The 17,459-nt window shown below is 44.8% G+C and overlaps 1 protein-coding gene across 1 annotated transcript; it reads left to right on the forward strand.

Moving 5' to 3' along the window:
• The first annotated feature begins 541 nt into the window (after positions 1-541).
• Positions 542-10,390, forward strand: znf296 (zinc finger protein 296). Its single transcript, XM_034098017.2, has 3 exons — positions 542-780; positions 3,110-3,484; positions 6,951-10,390. Exons 1-3 carry the CDS (start codon positions 729-731, stop codon positions 8,744-8,746), a joined length of 2,223 nt encoding a protein of 740 aa, XP_033953908.1. The 5' UTR covers positions 542-728; the 3' UTR covers positions 8,747-10,390.
• The last annotated feature ends 7,069 nt before the right edge of the window (positions 10,391-17,459 follow it).

The following is a 17,459-nucleotide window of genomic DNA, read 5'->3' on the forward strand; positions in this document are numbered from 1 at the left end:
CAGTTATGTGAATGAAATCCTTACATTTTGACAAATACAGAGAACCCTAGTAAAAAAAACACTTCGAAACAAACAAAATAGGACTAATAAAAGGCTCCCACTAGGAAGCACGACATTAAAAGCAGACAGTTCATCAGTAAAAGCTCACTTTCTCAGTGTATTCCCATCAGTAGGTGGCGACAAATCTCAGTCTCTCAGCGAAAGATGCTTCACTACTTCTTCTCACTGTCCATCTGTAATACTCAATTCAAGGCATTTTGTGACACTTTGCTGTGATTTTACGGCTGTAAAACTGTCTCAACAAGAAAAAGATAAATGAGAGCTCGTATAGCACTAGTTTGGTAATTGAGACACCTGTGGGAAATCAAACCAGGTAGTTCCTCTGAGCTGCTGTGGAGGAACTAAATGTGAATTCCCACTATCTATCGGATGTGAAAACCTTGATTGAAACAAAAACAGTGCTTAAAAGAGAACAAGCCTTAAAGTGAAAGAAGGAGTGTGTTACCCGAGGAGGGCGGGGTCAGGGTCGCGGGGCGGGCGGTGCTACAGTCCGCCTGCTGCGGGGAAGACGCGTGAACTTGAACGCAGCCTTCAGTGCGATCTGAAGCAGAGGCCAGCCGGTGTCTCAGTGTCTGTCCCCCCGGTCGGGATTCGGTCAACTTATCGAAGCAGGCGGATCTTTGCTTTGGAGGGTTTGTGGTTCGGGAAGGTGCCACACGCCAAACGCGATGTCCAGGCGCAAACTTGGGAGCAGACCGCAGCACCTGACTGCAATCCAAGGTAAACAGCGGTGTGTGGGTACGTTGAAACGGCTCACATGCGGATGTTATGTTGTTGTTTTAAGGTTAAATTAAAAATAAAATCGGCTCACAGATTAGTTTCATTTGGTTTACGCACATGGTTTTAACTCCACGCTGTTTATGGATCTTATTTATTTAATCTAGAAACTAAAAAACATCCACGACGGGGTTAAAGTATATCTGTGTACACATTGACCTCAATCAAGCCTATGTGGATGTATTTTAATCTCCTTTTAACTAAATATTTAAATAAGGGCTCATCTTTTCTTGTGATGTTTGTCCTCATGTACTGTTGCTGCAGTCTTGCTCATAGAGGAAGGACCGGTTTATTGGCACGCTGTTTTCAGCAGAGGCTACAGGTCCGAACACGATGATTAATATCTCAGGTTAGACCATGATCAAGTTTCTCGGTCGGTCGCTGTTGGCTTCTGTGCAGCAGTTTCCCTCCACTGACTCTTAACCTGTTCAAATCCTGGATTCATGCAGCTTTATTCTATATTTTAATATATAGAAATATTTAGAAAATTAAAATAATGTTTTAAATAAAACTACTGTAGGCCTATAATAGATAAAATTCAGACTTTTTAAACATAAAGAGAACAGTGGAGCTCCAAAAGAAACATGTGATGCTTGAAGGGAAATAAGAGAGACACTTGGACACCATTTGTTTTTTTTACAGTTGGAGGCCAGTGGTGCGTGTCTACTGTGACCACAGGCCCTGTCTCAACTCTATCGTGTGTGTGTGTGTGTGTGTGTGTGTGTGTGTGTGTGTGTGTGTGTGTGTGTGTGTGTGTGTGTGTGTGTGTGTGTGTGTGTGTGTGTGTGTGTGTGTGTGTGTGTGTGTGTGTGTGTGTGTGTGTGTGTGTGTGTGTGTGTGTGTGTGTGTGTGTGTGTGTGACCGCGCCTTGCAAGTCTGCACAAACATCGCAGCCCTGAAACAGGAAAGGTGACATTTTTGACTAACAACTGGCGAGATCCGTCTTCAGACTGTACTGTCTGTACCTGTCCTGTATGGTTGCCGGCCTCGCGGGGGCAGGTGGATCCAGTTGAGGCATCAAGGTGTGCCCTTGACCGCATTGAGTAACACTGAACCCTCCCACTGCTTTAACTTATACACCTGTCTGCAGACTGGAAGCATTTCAAAGTGCTCGCTCTAACTTGTTGATATTCATCAGATTGTTGAATCAGATGAGCTGTTATGTATGTTTCTGAGCACACACAGCACAGGGGCCGCTCTTATCTCAAACACCTTCAGTCGTTTTTTTATTTGATTGCAATCCACTTCCTGTTGAGAAACTCCCGCTGTCTGTGGCTGGCAGGGCAAGTTGTGTTTGTGACTCAAAGGTGAAAGCTTTGGTCATAATGTTGTGTCTTTAAATCCATAACCTCACCAGCACATGAAGACTGTCACATTAATCTGAGGTGGATGTTTCTGCTGAGATGGGCAGCTCGGCTCCTCTCTGCAGCAGTGAGAGCGAGCGGATCTGTTTTGGGTTGGTTAAAGGAAGTGGTCAGTGTTGGCTGAGCAGATTGTCCTCATTGCTTTGGAGCTTACAACTGAAACTAGCACTTGCAATCACCACGCCTGTTAGTTTTCTGAGGTCGAACAGAGCTTTTTCTTATTTGGGTTGTTCATTTGTAAGAGCATGGCCAGAAGCTCCTTAGAAGAAATCCAAATAAATATCACACTTTTGTTGAAGTTAATGTGGATCTTTTTCGTATGGGTCTGTAAATGTTAATTTTTTTTGTGGAGAAAGTGGGAGAATAATGTCAAAGATTTGGTTTGGTATGGATTGATCCCTCTGCATTTAAGTGATATGGCTAAAAGAAAGGTGATGTGTGTGGAAGTGTTTTCTTTCAAGACTGCGAGTAATATGCTTCATAGCAACCACTCGTTTGTGGACACCACCAACTGTACGCTGCATGGAAATGATGAATTACACCCATGGACTATAGATAGACAAGGGTGAAAAACACTGAATGAAGAGAGTGTTGCAATAAATATACAGATTCTATTTCAGATTAACCGTTTGTTCTGTTAAATATCAGAGTGGAAAAGGCCAGCAAGACCAAGTTAATATTAAATGTCTTGTTTTGTCCAACAAAAAGTACAAAATCCAATGAGAATTTCAAAAACCAAAATTCCAGTCACAGCTAAAACTTTTGCTTGAAATCTAAACAATGAAAAATGATGTCCACACTAAAGGGAAAGTGTTGAAATGCCTGTAGTGGTCATGTGTGGCTCTGTTTAAAGTAAGTAAATACATCTTATCTCTGTTGTTAATTGAACTTTCTCTTGTGTTTCTCAGATGTCACTGATATGGCGGATGGCGTCGCTCCATCAGATGTCCGGCCTCCTCTTCTTCCTCCTCCTCCTCCACCTCCTCGTCCTCCTCCACAGGTCGGAGCTCCTGGTGAAGGTCGTGACCTCCTGACCTGCGGACAGTGCAGTCAGGCCTTTCCCCTCGCCCACATCCTGGCGTTCATCCAGCACAAACAGGGCAGCTGCCGTTCCCAAAACCAAGCCCCAAACGCCAACACCACGCCCCCCTCACCTGCCAACCAAGCGCAGCACCGCGGGGCCAACGCCGAGCTGGGGCCCGGCTACATCGAGCTGAGGAGAGGGGGGGGGGCCTGGGAGGAGGAGCCCGGCGTGAGGGTGAAGGCGGAGCACAGCAAAGCAGGTGAGCGTTCACGTTGAAGCACAACGAGAAGGCAGGTTGCTAATTAGTGACTCTGTTTTTTGTTTTGTTGTATATTTTTTTTCTTCAACTACCCTCCTCTGCATTTAACAACTGTTCCCCCCCCCTCCCCCCCGAGTCCAGCTCATTAGCTAGCCGTTGCCATTAGCAGACCTGCCTGAGTTAGTGACGCACAGGCTAATTGTGTGGAAAGGATAGGCGTCAGGAGCGTTCAGAGGGCACCCAGGGTCCCCGAGGGCCCCACACGGAGCACCTGAGCTCCTCCTCATCTCCCTGACTGTCAGTCTCTGAGGTGGAGTGGCCAGGTAAACATGTTTCCCTCTGTCCTGCGCTACACCCTGGACAACAGAGACTGAGACAAAATCCTCCAGCACAGGAGCCCGATTCACTGATGTATGGCAGGTGATGGTTGTAGTCGTGTGCCACAAGATGAAATGGTCAGAGCAGCGGATGCAAGTTGGTTTCTTTGCAGCTCTCCTCGCTGTCATGACACTATAATGAAGGACGTTGCATCATGTGCAACTCCTCTGCCATCTCCCTCTCTTCTGCCCCGGGCCGAGCCACCTGAGCTCCTGGGAATCTCCTCCTTCCTGCTCCTTTTTCTTCATCTTATGCATCTTTTTCTCTTTCTTCTTCTCATGTTGTCGTTACCATCCTTCTCTTGTAGTTCTATGTATCAGACATCTGCAGATCTTTTTCTTAAGGTATTTTTTTCCACACATATTCTGCTGCTGTTCCTCCGAGAGAAGAAGAGTGCGGCCACTGTGATGGTCATGCCAAATGTATCACGGTGGAAGTCAATCAGCAGTTCATGAATTCTAAATGATAATCCTTTTGAATATCACATCTGATGGCTAACTGCTGTGTTTGATATGGAGGATAGTAGTTTTTTTCCTGCTCAGGTCAGATACATTTCAGTTTACCGTTGTATCTCTGAAGTGGAATAGGGGCGTATGCAGGATGTTGTAAATGTCTGCAGATGGACAGCGCGTCTTGCAGCACGCTCAGGGTAGATATGAGTGCCCCATTGCACATTTTGAAACCCTCTCTGTCATGTAGACACACGTTTGCAGTTCCTTCCTTTGTGTAACGCTCAGGGGACTGGTGCACGCACCATTTCCGTCTGTCCACAACCTCATTTTTGTTTTTCTATTTCAGTCAGTCTTTCATCTCTCGCTCTAGCTCTGTATGTCGGAGAACACAAGTTTGGTAATTTTGTGCCTGCAGGATTATAAAACAAACCTAACACGTGCACTCTGCGAGGGGGAAGGATCAGTACAGCTTGTGAATAAGGAAAAAGCCGATAAGTTTGAAGGAAAGTTTTATGCAGATTGCATATGTTGGGAGTTGGTAATTGCAATGTCCCCAGCTTTTACAGTTTTATCTCCTCAGATTTGATGTTTTTTTTTTTTATGTGAAGTTTGAGTTCATATATTCTAAGTAGCAAATGGACAGTTTTAATTGGGTGACTTACAGCTTTATCAGTAATAAGAAGTCTTGTTGTTTTTGAGGAGGCAAACTGAGCTTCTGAGATGACTGAAAGAGTAAGTCATCCCACGACAGAAAAGTCCTGCATCTATTTTCTGCATTCAAGACAGAAGAGGATGGGGGAGAAAAGAGAGCGGGGTGGATTACCGCAGATCCTCGTGCATCTGTCTCATTCCTTTTTATTTATTCTCCTTGTTTGTTTTTTTTCTCATCTCCAACCCCCCCCCCCCCTTATTTCTTCCCCCCCATCTTCAACACACTTTCGCTTTGCCCTCTTTCAATTTCTCGCCCCCTCCCCTCTTTCCCCCTCCTCTCTTTTCACCTCCCTCTGCCTCCCAAGGGAAAAGAGATTCTGCCTGCTGCTCGTTAGTGCTCCCAGCCAATCTGCATTTTTAATTAGTAGTTATTGCTTCTGCTTAATATTCAAGTGCTACCCCGGGCCAAATGGGAATCCTTACAAAAAAAAAAAAAAGCGAGGGGAGTGAGGGAAGGAAAGAGAAACCGGCTGGGTATTGTGTTTCACTCCAGGACCCCGAGACAAAAGCCCCCCCCCCCCCCCCAGGGAAAGATATAGAGGGTTTTGGGGGGGAGCAGAGAGCTTTTGGGTGAGGAGAGCAGGGGTTGGAGGATGGGTCTCAAGTACAATCCAAAGGGGTGACATATTTTGATGGTGTCTCTTGGCCCCCCATACTACATTATAATATTTTTATCTCATTTTCTTTTATCTCCTGAGCCCTGACCTACCTATCTCTCTCTCTCTCTCTCTCTCTCTCTCTCTCTCTCTCTCTCGTTTCCTGCCTTCTTTCTTCACCCTATTTTTAAAGAAGTATCTCAACTTCTCCTGGGTTTCTCCTCAGGCTAGGTTAAAGGACATGAACACCACAGCTCCTCTCGTCTCCAGACAGAGGAAGGGCGGGCGAGGGGGAAAGGAGAAAGAAACAGTTGCTCTCTTTTTCATCTTCACTCTCCTCCCCCCTCCAGTAAAATACAGAAGGATTTGACTTGAGGAAACATGAAAGAGGCTTATACCAGAGTCCGCTTTGAACCTCCCCAAAAGAAAAAAAAAGAACTGTTTCCCCCCTCAATTTAGGGATCTTCTCTCCAATTTTGATTTATGCAGAAAGGCCTCATTTGTCAAGCAGGCTGAGTCAGTGCCTGATTTGCATAAAGCGTTCATTTTCTACGTTCTGCTAATTAGCAATTTGCAGCTTAATTGGAGAGTGGCTCTCGGTTAGGAGACAAAGCTATCCACATATAAAAATATCTCCAGATGTACTTTACGACACGACTGCTTCTCTGTTGGCCTTTTTTCTCTATTTTTCTCTATTCTGCTTTAGGTCGTTATTTACCACTCACTTTTTCTTTATTGTGGAGTAACTTATATCACCTTCCTCTTCCTTATCTATTCATCTGAGTCAATGTGCATGTACTATTCTTCTGGTAAATGTGGCTTTAACCATGCTTTAGTCATGTTACTGTTCAGTTTTTAAAGCTTTTTAGTAAATTGTACTCTTCCCTCTGTCGCTGCATCGTATTCACCCAGAGCAGACATCTGTTTTCAGCAAAGAAGTTCTAGAAACACACGGCACCCTACTTGCTCCTCACCAGACAGACTGATGGAGACCGGTAGTGACCTGCCACTTTTGAACAGTGGAGCATTTAGCTGCTAAAGAGTGAGAACATATTCAACTATATTCATTAGGTGGACACAGTGACACCTCCTAAGTAATATTAATGTTGCTTTTTGTCTGCTGGATGTGTAAAAAGGCTACTTTTTGCTAAATTCGCCAAACAATTTTTTTTGAATGCCCCACAAAGTTGCAGGTTTAAGCTCTATGCATGTACCTTGTTGGTTTACTCACTGGAGGTCAACGCTTCCAAAAAAAAGCATTTCATTTCTTTATACTGACAACCATCAATTAAAATTGAAAACTCAATGTTGTCTTTCTTTGTTTCCCAGTGTTTGAGGAGCCTTCCTACTTCACCTGCCAGCAATGTGAAGGTGTGTTTCCATCGGCCTGGGCGCTCCTACAGCACGCTCAGCACACACACTCCTTCAGCATCTACCAAGTGGACGAGGAGGACCACACAGACATGAGAGGAGGAAGAGGAGGACTTAGAGGGCACAAGCCTGCCGCAGCCACTCTGGACCCTCGCCACCTGAGCCAAGCTCTCGCTTCTGCCTTTCAGCCCAACGCCCTGCGCCTCAGTCGCTCCCGTCAGACACACACCCCCACACACACCCCCTCCTCCTCCATCAGTAACATGCAGGCTCTGAACTTTTCAGTGTGGCTCAGGGAGCTCGCAGAGGGGAACAACCACACCATGGGCAGCTCCCCCGGAGGCCTGCTGCTGTCTCCGTCTTCCTCTCCACTAGCAGCTTCTCCCTTTCCTCTGAACAGCGGCCTCCAGTCTGACCACCACTGTGAGCTGTGTGACCAGAACTTCCTGTCCCTTCGCGCCCTGTCGGCCCACCGCCGCACCCACTCCTGCGACAGGCCCTATCACTGCGGAGTGTGCAGGACGGCCTTCTCCCAGAGCGGGCAGCTGGCACGGCACATCAGGAACCATCACAGGGACGCTGGGGGAGCAGGAAGTAGATATGAGTCATTGGAGATGGTCGTGACGGAGGACGACGTGGTGGGTCATGGGATGAGAGGGAGATTACAAATGCAGCCGGCTGGGGTCGCCATGGGGAAGGGAGGGGTGGGTGTAGAGGTGAGGGCCCCCGAGTTAGACCTGACGCTGCCCAAACACCCGTCCATAGCTTCAGGCCTGATGCTGCTGACCTCGCCGGTCAGACCGCCGGACAGGGAGCTGCTGAGGCTGTACCAGCGCCAGAGAGAGGGGGCCGAGGGAGGGGAGGAGGAGGCAGAGGTTCAGGGGGAGGCTCAGCACACCTCACCCTGCGCCAGCCCCTCCGAAAGCTCACTGGAGAGTGGAGAGACCGGGGGCAGCGGAGAGAGCGGCATCGCCAGCGGAAACTGCACGCCCAAACGGCCCGAGATGAGCGACAGAGTGCAAGGAGTCGGCGAGTGGGAGAGCGAAAGAGGGGAGATCATAGAGAGGGAGACGGACTGGGGCTCAGACGAAGTCAGCGAGGTGGTGCAGGAGTGGCAGAGGGAGAATGAGCGGAGGACTGTTGGAGGGAGTGTTGGAGGAAACAACAACAGCACTGCTGCCGGATCTGCTGGTAGGAAGAAGAAAGACGAAGCCTGTGAGTACTGTGGTAAACAGTTCAGGAACAGCAGCAACCTCACGGTGCACCGGCGCAGCCACACCGGGGAGAGACCCTACCGCTGTGGCCTCTGCAACTACGCCTGCGCCCAGAGCTCAAAGCTAACGCGCCACATGAAGACTCACGGTGCGCAGGGGGCCAAGGCGTCCTTTCTGTGCCAGCTGTGCTCCGTGCCCTTCACCGTCTACGCCACTCTGGAGAAACACCTGAAGAAGGTCCACGGTCTGAGCCATGCCAGCGTCGGAGCGTACGCTCAAGCCAGCGCTGCGGACACTTTAGCTGCCATGAAGGCTGACGGAGATACAGTGGTGGTAAAAATGGAGGAGGATGAAGCCAGTTTGGATCAGATAGAAACGGAGAGCGGAGTTCAGAGCGATGTGGTAAAAGGCATGGAGATGGAGGAGGTGCTGAGCCAAGAGGAGTTTGTGGAAGAAAGGGGGAGGAGTCCAGCCATAGTGTCTGACCTGCCACCTGAGAGCAACGCAGAGTTGAGCTTAGCTTTGACTTCTGCGCCATGACAGCTGTTCTCAATCACTAATTGACTTTCAAATAGCACTGTGTAGGATTTATCATAAAATAATTCCCCCCATCATTGAATGGATAGTTGAACTGGAATGGCGTTTGAAGAAGAATCTGCAGCGCCCGTGTTCATGATCGTATGCAAAGCTGCTGGGTGAAACTAAGTGCCTACAGTTCTTTAGACCACAGAGCAAAAACAAGGCTATGACATTCAGCAGGGAGATTACCAGTGCTCTCGAACAGGAAGTGAACCGCCACAGTCCACACAGACACAGGAAACCGATCACCATGTTGCAGTGCAGGATGCAAAAGACAAGTGATTTATTTCTCTGGCAACCCACCGGACAGGTGGAGACAGATATTTACTGTCAGATAATGTAAGAAAGAGATTATATTAAAAAATAAATGCTGAGCAATAGAATGATGTTAATATATTTTCAGCAAAAAGAGAAAGGTCTTATTGTGTTTCCTAGCTGTTGCTGGTTTTCTTTTGAGAAGACCTTTTAAAGACTAAAGATGTTCAAACAGCCACATGGGTCAAATGAATCCAAACACTGTCTGCCTGCAGTTTGTCAGACTCCTCTTTTTAAAGGCGCTTGGTTGTCACAACACTTGTCACTTAACGTAATGTTTACAGGGTTCACGGAGCCTGGTAAGATCGGGATCCTGACTTTGTGAAAGTGTGTATGGATGATTTTCTGTTTTCTAGTTTTATAAATGTGAATAAGGAGACTTTAAAGTCTCATCTTCTGCTGTGTTTCTTATCATCCATGGTTTGTTTTCTATGCATACGCAATTTTACCTTCATGTGAAACGGGTGTCATTCTTTTTCTCTATTTGTACTTGTGATGGTAATTTCTCATTGTTTACATTTGTAAAGTGCCGGACTGCTTTAAGCTTGTGCATGTTTTTTCCGCCATTTGAACTGTTCTTTTTTGTTGACTGTGTTTGAATTATTCCTAATTTATGGATGCTGCATGTTGGTGATTGTGTAACTGCTGACATACAGGGTTGAGAGGAGCAGGAGTAGCTCGCGGAGTTTGTGGGAAGCACTTGGCAGAGTTTGCGTGAATGGGTTTGTTTGTGTGTATATACTGGAGGGGGAATAAATCCTCAGGTGACACTTCTACTTGAACCCTCTCCTGTGATCTTGTGTCCAGAGCATGACTCAGCAGGTCATAATCACCGTGTCGTGCTTCTGGCAGGTGTGTCTGCCGACGAGGATCTATGGAAAGTTAAGCAAGAGGAAATCTTCTAATTTAACAACAAAAACAAAACAGGACAAAGTTTTCAAGTAAAGTGATGCCGATGTTTGTCCTAACTACTGTGATGAATACGTGTGACCATATCTGATTTCTACATGCATTCATGTCAGGGAATACAATTTCTTGTGTGTGTTGTGTGATGAATGGGTAAGAATGATTGCAGTGTAACTGTTCAGGGATAATATTTTGTACATAGATTGACATGCTTGCAGTTGCTATACTTGTTGTGTTATTATTAATATTATTATTATTAACTGCCTCCACTCCTAGCATCATCTTATTTCCGCTGAACACTGGCTATTGTGAAGATCCGCTGTCTTTGTAAACTTGACACCATTTTGTAATTCACCTTCTCATCAAGAGCCTCAATAAAGAATTGGGAGAAATATTTGGTGTTGTGGAGTCTTATTCTGCTTGTGGTCGCTTTCCCCCCAACATGTTTTCCCTATTTCTTCTTCTAGAATTCAGAACAAAGCTTTGAAACTATTTGTAAGTGTCTTTTCTCACCAGAATGTTGTCTTAGTCAGAGTGGGTCATTCCTCTGAGGACCACAGTCAGCGCTGACTTATTAATTTTTAATGTGAGTGTTTGGATTAGGGACCCTCACTCCTTGTTTACATCCTTGTGATGTTACTGGCTTTGTTTGGAAACGCTGTAATGAAATTCCAACTGGTTGTGTATGCGAGTGTGTGCTAAACTGAATGTGTGTGTGTAGATGCATGTGAGTTGGTGTCACTCATCCAGCAGGTTGTGAGATGGGTGCAGCGAGCTGTGATGGGACACGGGCGACAAGGTTTTCTCAGGATACTAAATAGAGGAGGGGCAGTTTGGTTATTGTTTGTGGGCATGTTAGAAGGCAGAGCGGGGTGGGTGGGGAGTGTCAAGGGGTTGGGATAATTGCTGACTCCATTTTAAGGGCATAAAAAACCTCTGCACCAGCATCTCTGGCCTTAACCCCACCCCCAATCGGATGAAAATGAAGTTCTATGATCCCTCTAGCTCATTAACAGCAGGTCTTTTAATGAGCTTTCAACAGGGTGGGGGCTGGGTAAATGAAGAGGAGTGGGGTTGGATGGTGGAGGGTGTAATGTGTGGGGGGGTTATTGCACCAGATGCACACACGCCCACTACTACCAATTACCATTGTGTTTTACAGAAGGAGGAAGTGAAGACCGAAGCCCCTCAGACCCAGATGAGTCAGTTTTGTCCGTTTCTGTCCACAGAGACAGAGGACAGTATGGTGACATCCTCCTCTGGCAAACTCTGCCCTCCATGTCTGCCGGGCGCCACAGCGAGCGCCATTTGGTGCTCGTATGGACCCAATTATGTAAGGTAAGGTGATACTCAGCAGAACACAGCACAGCAGCCCCTCAAGCAAGTGGATATCTGTTCCACGTCCCACAGTGCCCTTTGTCTTCCTGCAGTCCACACCTCTCTGTCAAACCCTGCACAGGACAGTGTCGGCACCAACACCAGCCAATCACAACACAGAGAGTTTATAATGTGTGCCAATAGGAGAGTGAGACTGACACTGTGAGTGTGTATTGACCAGTGACTGCCCCTGGGCGGTAGTAACGTGGACTTTGAGATCTAGTAGTTGAGTCTCTGCTCCACAGAGAAAGCTTTTGTTGATGTGGAAGTTGGGAGAGGTCGATTTAGGACAGCGACACAACTAACACTCACACGGGGGATTTTAATATGCTACACACACTTTAACAACTTTTGCTAAGCAGTCTCTGGCACTATAACAGGAATATGTTGTTGTGAGGAGAAAAAGCATCTGGGATTTTAGGTTATTAAATTGTGAGGCAGTTTAAATGTTGTTCTGGCAGCATCTAAAAGGCTGCATTACTGATAAGTGAAACTAATGATCTAAATAATTTGGGCTATTTGTGAATTAAAAACCAGTAACACTGAAAGCAACTGTTTACTTATCATATCACCAAGGCCATAACAAAGGCCTAAGAAAGTTTTATTGATGGCATTTATATTTATACTTAGGTCAAGTATCAAATATTTATTTAGGGATAACATTCTGGCGGCAAAATACTGAATCTGAAATGAAATATCCCCTATAGTAGATAAAGAAAGAAAGAACATGTAGCTCCTTCCAGGTGACAGAAAACTCACCAAATTCCCACCTAAATATGAATTTGGTTGCTGAGGCAGCAATAATATTACGCCTCAAGCATCATACATTATCAACAATAATGTTATAAAGTTATTGAGACAGAAATATTATGATTTCTGTCTCCAGTTATATTTTCTCCATCTAAAAATGTACTGAAATAGCCTTTTTATTCATATTTTAATAAATTCAACTTATATTAATAACATGAGAGCAGTTCAATAAAATAATAAAACAAACATTTAAAAAATGATTAAACTTACAAAAATGCATACTAAAAAATATAATCGGCTTCACGAAATAGTCAATTGTCGACTCAATTAAAACTTTTAAATCATTTTTACTGCAGAAAAGTTCTAAGGAATGATCTTCCATTCACATTTTATGTTAAGTGGAAAAATGAATATTATAGTTTGACCCAGTACAGAACCTTGGGGAACACCACACTCCAGATATTCAGACGAGGACCCCACCAACAGTAAGTAACTGAATAACTGAGTTACTGAGAAATGTCATAAATTGGGTCAGAGTAAAGTTAGCAGCAATCACCTGCATCCTTTTCAGACCTGAAACTGTGCTGACTGAGCAATATGACAGCTCGACCTTGTGGGCAGTCTTTATAGACATGAAGTGCAATTTTCTGGCAGTACTAGCACACTTCAGATTCAATTTAAGATGATTAACTCTGAAAATGCTAACAACAAAGAGAATGTGAGAGCTCTGTGTTTGCTTTCCTGCAGGGCAGGCCTGTGGCCATAAAAGGCTCTCACTTATGTATGAGAAGATTGTGCTTTATCATGGAGAAAGCCAATTAACTGGGAGTTTTTAATTACATTTCTCATGGTGTACTGTGTTGAGCCTCCAATCATCTCTAGAGTCCCTGTCCTGTTGTCCTCTTCCTCCCCAGAATATTTGAGGAGGAGGAGGCAGACGCTGAGGATTAAATCATCAGCAGGGCAGACTGGGACGGGGATAACAAGAAAGAGAAAGATGCTTTTGGGAGTGATCAGACAAACCACAGGACTCCCTCTCTGCTCTTTATCCATGCACGGTTCTCACAATTTCCACCTTTTCTTGGCCCTCCCTCCTCCCGCAACGACCGCAAAGTGAAACCTGAACCCTGGTATTACACCCGCTTCGCCTCTCCTCCCTCACCCCCCTAACCTCCCAACAGTGAGAGTGTGGGAGGACGGGGTGAGAGGCAACACATACCCGGGCAGCCATCCGCCAATGCTGTGCCTTTACTTGCCATTCAACACCTTCAGATAATGAGCGGATGGAAAGGCAAGAAGGGGTCATTCTTATAGGGTTATGTCATGCCACTGATCACTGAGCACCAGCATGCAGGAGGGGTGTCAGTTCGTTTAGATTTGATTGAAAGGAAGCATCGGCACTGCAGGACGTGTCGATTTAAAACAAAAGGGAGGAAGTTCTATGATTTCTCTTTTTTCACAGCATGAAGCAGTGCAACATCAAAAAGCCAGAAATTGTTGCCAGATAATGACGGTGAAATAAACTTCAAAACTAACCCAAATAAATACAGCTCTACCATGAGTGAAGGACATGGGCTCGATTTCGTTTCACAGATTGGAAAGACAGACACAGAAAAGAATGCACACTCTTTTAACATAAACTGCCTCTTTGAAAGATGTTTTTTCTAAAGTAATATAGCTTCAGAGTTCCTCTAAAAAATTCCTCATTGTTGCCATGTGACATTGATATCTTTGTGAATCCAACAACTAACAAATGCTTCTACATTAGGAAGATACAAAAAAATACGTTATACATTTGTTGCCAAACGTTTGCGATTCACTGCATTACTGTTCAAAAGATACATAACAACATACATGATACAGTGTAATACGATATAATTTGCTACATACAATACATGACACAAGGGAAACAAAGGGAATAGGGAACTACACTAAATTTCAATATAATGCTAAACTCACTTGAATAGATTACATACACAATTGTGCAGCACAGTATTTGTGGCTGTTGCTCAGGAGCTAGAGCAGGTGTCTACTATTCGGGAGGCTGGTGGTTCGATCCCTGGCCCCTACAGTCAACCTGATCAAGTGCCCTAGTGCCAGAAACCAAACCCTACATTGCCCTGTGACTGTGAAGGTTTTAGCTCCTGATGAGCAGGTGGCATCTTGTATACTGGCCTCTGACACAAGTGCATGAGTGTGTGGTGAATGCTGGCTTTTGTTGGGAAACATATTGAATGGTAACTAGACAAAAAAGCCCTAAATAAATGCAGCCCATCTACTGCAACACGATATACAATAAAAAACGAAATTCACTACGCTTAATATGATACGATATGACACAATGCAACATTATACAATGGGATAAGACAATAGAATACAACCTTGACCCACGATATACTCTGAACTCAACACAATAGAATGTGAGACAATGTGGCACAATACACTGAAATATGATGCAACGCTATGCAACACAATATAATTTGGTCATTCAGAGACTATGCAGTTACGGTACTTCGAAGAACTTTCTTTTATGACTTAAACCTATTTTGCTTGCTAACAATTACAATTTGGTCTCTTCCCAGCAGACGAAGCTTCTTCACGACCACCTAGTTGAGTGTTGTACCGTACCGGCGCATACCAAACATCCTGTAGGTGATCTAAGGTGAGTAGATGGTGTCCACCTGACAACCCTAACAACACCCTCTGTGCAACATTTGCATCAGTGTTAATAAAGGTGTAGTTTAAGGGCTTATTTGTTGTTTATGTCTCTTGAATGGACATTTGACTTGAATATTAACATAATTTTTAAACTTCCTGTTTACTTGCAAATGTCTCTACAAACCTATACTACCGTTCATGCCTTAAGCTTCAAGGGTGAACGAAAGTGCAACCAAATCAAAGCCTAAAGAAGATAGACGATATGAGGTAATCAAACATCTGTCGGCTCAAACGCTCTCTGACAAACTGTTTTCAAACGTCTGTTACTCTCTTTGTCTTTCATAAACACACACACATTACCCTGTTCTTGCTGCACCTGGTGACCCTCCTTGTGAACCTGACACAGACACACACACAGTTATTCAGTAGCTCTGGTAATTACACACACACACATACACGTGCACACACACACACACACACACACACACACACACACACACACACACACACACGTGCGCACACACACACACACACACACACACACACACACACACACACACACACACACACACACACACACACACACACACACACACATGCAAACCTCCATATTGAGGTCAGTCAGTTTTGTTTCTTGTCCAGCCCAGAAACGTCTCAAAATGCCAGAAAAACTGGATTGGAGCGTACACCCCTCACTGCCCCCTCCCTTCACACAGTGCTGGGGTCAGAGGTGTTGACTGGATAGCATGCATAGGAAGGTTAGAAGGTAGAGCTCAGTCTTGTGACAGGTGAAATGCTTTCATGTGCTGGCCTGAGGGCAGGCAAACTGCTGCTCGCAAGCCCCTCGACCAGCATCTCCACATACAACAAATGTCCACTGTCACACCGGACATTTTTCATGTTGCATCCGTTTCACTGACCCTCGTTTCATGTTGAAGCTTGAGGCTGACACTTTATCACTGCTAAATCTATACAAAAATATTTTATTTCATAAACTGATGGAACTTTTTTTATCGTATTCTGCAAATGAATGAATTGGTTTCGAAGGCATAATGTTTATCATAAAGTAGAAATAAAAAGCATCATAAAATGGTACATCTCAAGTATAATAGAAGTATCTCAAAATGATACTCTGGTCAATTAAAAGTAGCTACTTTCCACAACTGTACCTAAAGAGCATTAATAAAATGGGCCGCTTTAGAATAATTTCAGAATGTATGCCTTTATGACTAGAATATATTGTGATATTAAGGATATCAAAAACAAAAATGCCATTATTTCAGTGAGGGAAACACAACATATGGTGTTTCTTACTGGCTACACCAAAAACTGGTTGCAGAAAATACAAGTTTCAGAAGTTTACGTTTATTTATAGGAAAGATCAAATAAAGCCATGAGTTATAACATCAGAAAACAGGAATGTAAAAACAACCCACATATAGCCTATATGCAGGCCTATATTGAAGTTATCTCTCCATGGTGCTGCTGGGGGCTGATTGTCTGCTGCTCAGTCCGGTGATGTGTTTGAGTGATATGGTAGAAAACCGGCGGGGACAAAGCCGGTTAACCAGCGGGGAGACAGAGAGGGGCCCCGGGCTGCTGGTGCGGGGTCGTGGGATCAGAGCGGGTCATGGAGGTGTGGGAGTGTCTGCTCGGCCCTCTGACCTTTGTCACTGAGGCTTCCTTTAATCCTGTCCTCAAAGACCATACGGACATAATGGAGAGCCCATGAATGGAGTTAAATGGTGACCATTAGGTGGATCTGTGTCGCTATTCTTCTTGTTTGTTTAGTCCAGGTCAGTCTCACGTTTTCAGGCTAATCAGGCGTGTGATGGAGGGAAGGCTGGAGATGCCTGGAGAGGCCCGCGGTGAGCACCGCAGGACAACAGTTTACTGGAGATGGATATCCACCTAAATGTAATGAATGGTACGACACAAGAGGGCCGAGAGAGGGGGGCGGAGGGGAGCAAGGGGGACGCTAATTGGATGTCCACTTCAGATTATTTGAGTCCCGACCAGAGTTCACAAGTGGTCCACACAGGAGGAGGCCAAAGACCCCTTCCAAAAACTGCTTGGTCAATTTAGGTATCACAGCAAAACAAGTCCCCAGGAATAGTCTATTACACCGGTATTATTCTAAGGATGTCCGCCTTAACACATTTAGACTCACAATGAAGCACTGACAATACATTTTGTGGGAACACATTTCAAAATATCGATAAATTGGAATTGGCTAGATTTTTTTTCAGGAATGTGATAATATTGGAAGGCAAGGCAAGTTTATTTATATAGCACCTTTCAACACAAGGCAATTCAAAGTACTTTACAAAAAACGAAAGACATTAAGAAAATGGCATTTAAAATCAGTCATTTAAAAGAAAAGATCATAAAATACATGGATAAAAGTTACAGTGCAGTTTAAGATGTGAATCGTTCAATTAAAAGCAGCGGCAAAAAGAAAAGTCTTTAGTCTGGATTTAAAAGTAGTCAGAGTTGCAGCGGATCTGCAGTTTTCTGGGAGTTTGTTCCAGATATTTGGAGCATAATAACTAAATGCTGCTTTTCCATGTTTAGTTCTGACTCTGGGGACAGAAAGCTGACCAGTCCCTGAAGACCTGAGAGATCTGGATGGTTCATAATTTAGCAGGAGGTCAGAAATGTATTTTGG

The sequence above is a fragment of the Pseudochaenichthys georgianus genome, chromosome 13 (genome assembly GCF_902827115.2).
Source record: "Pseudochaenichthys georgianus chromosome 13, fPseGeo1.2, whole genome shotgun sequence".
Lineage (NCBI taxonomy): Eukaryota > Metazoa > Chordata > Actinopteri > Perciformes > Channichthyidae > Pseudochaenichthys > Pseudochaenichthys georgianus.

Excerpts from the sequence above, each read along its gene's own strand:
- znf296 (XM_034098017.2), top strand. The coding sequence starts at position 729 with ATGTCCAGGCGCAAACTTGGGAGCAGACCGCAGCACCTGACTGCAATC. Across the intron at positions 781-3,109 it reads GCACCTGACTGCAATCCAAG|ATGTCACTGATATGGCGGAT; the intron begins GTAAACAGCGGT and ends TGTGTTTCTCAG. Across the intron at positions 3,485-6,950 it reads GGCGGAGCACAGCAAAGCAG|TGTTTGAGGAGCCTTCCTAC; the intron begins GTGAGCGTTCAC and ends TTTGTTTCCCAG.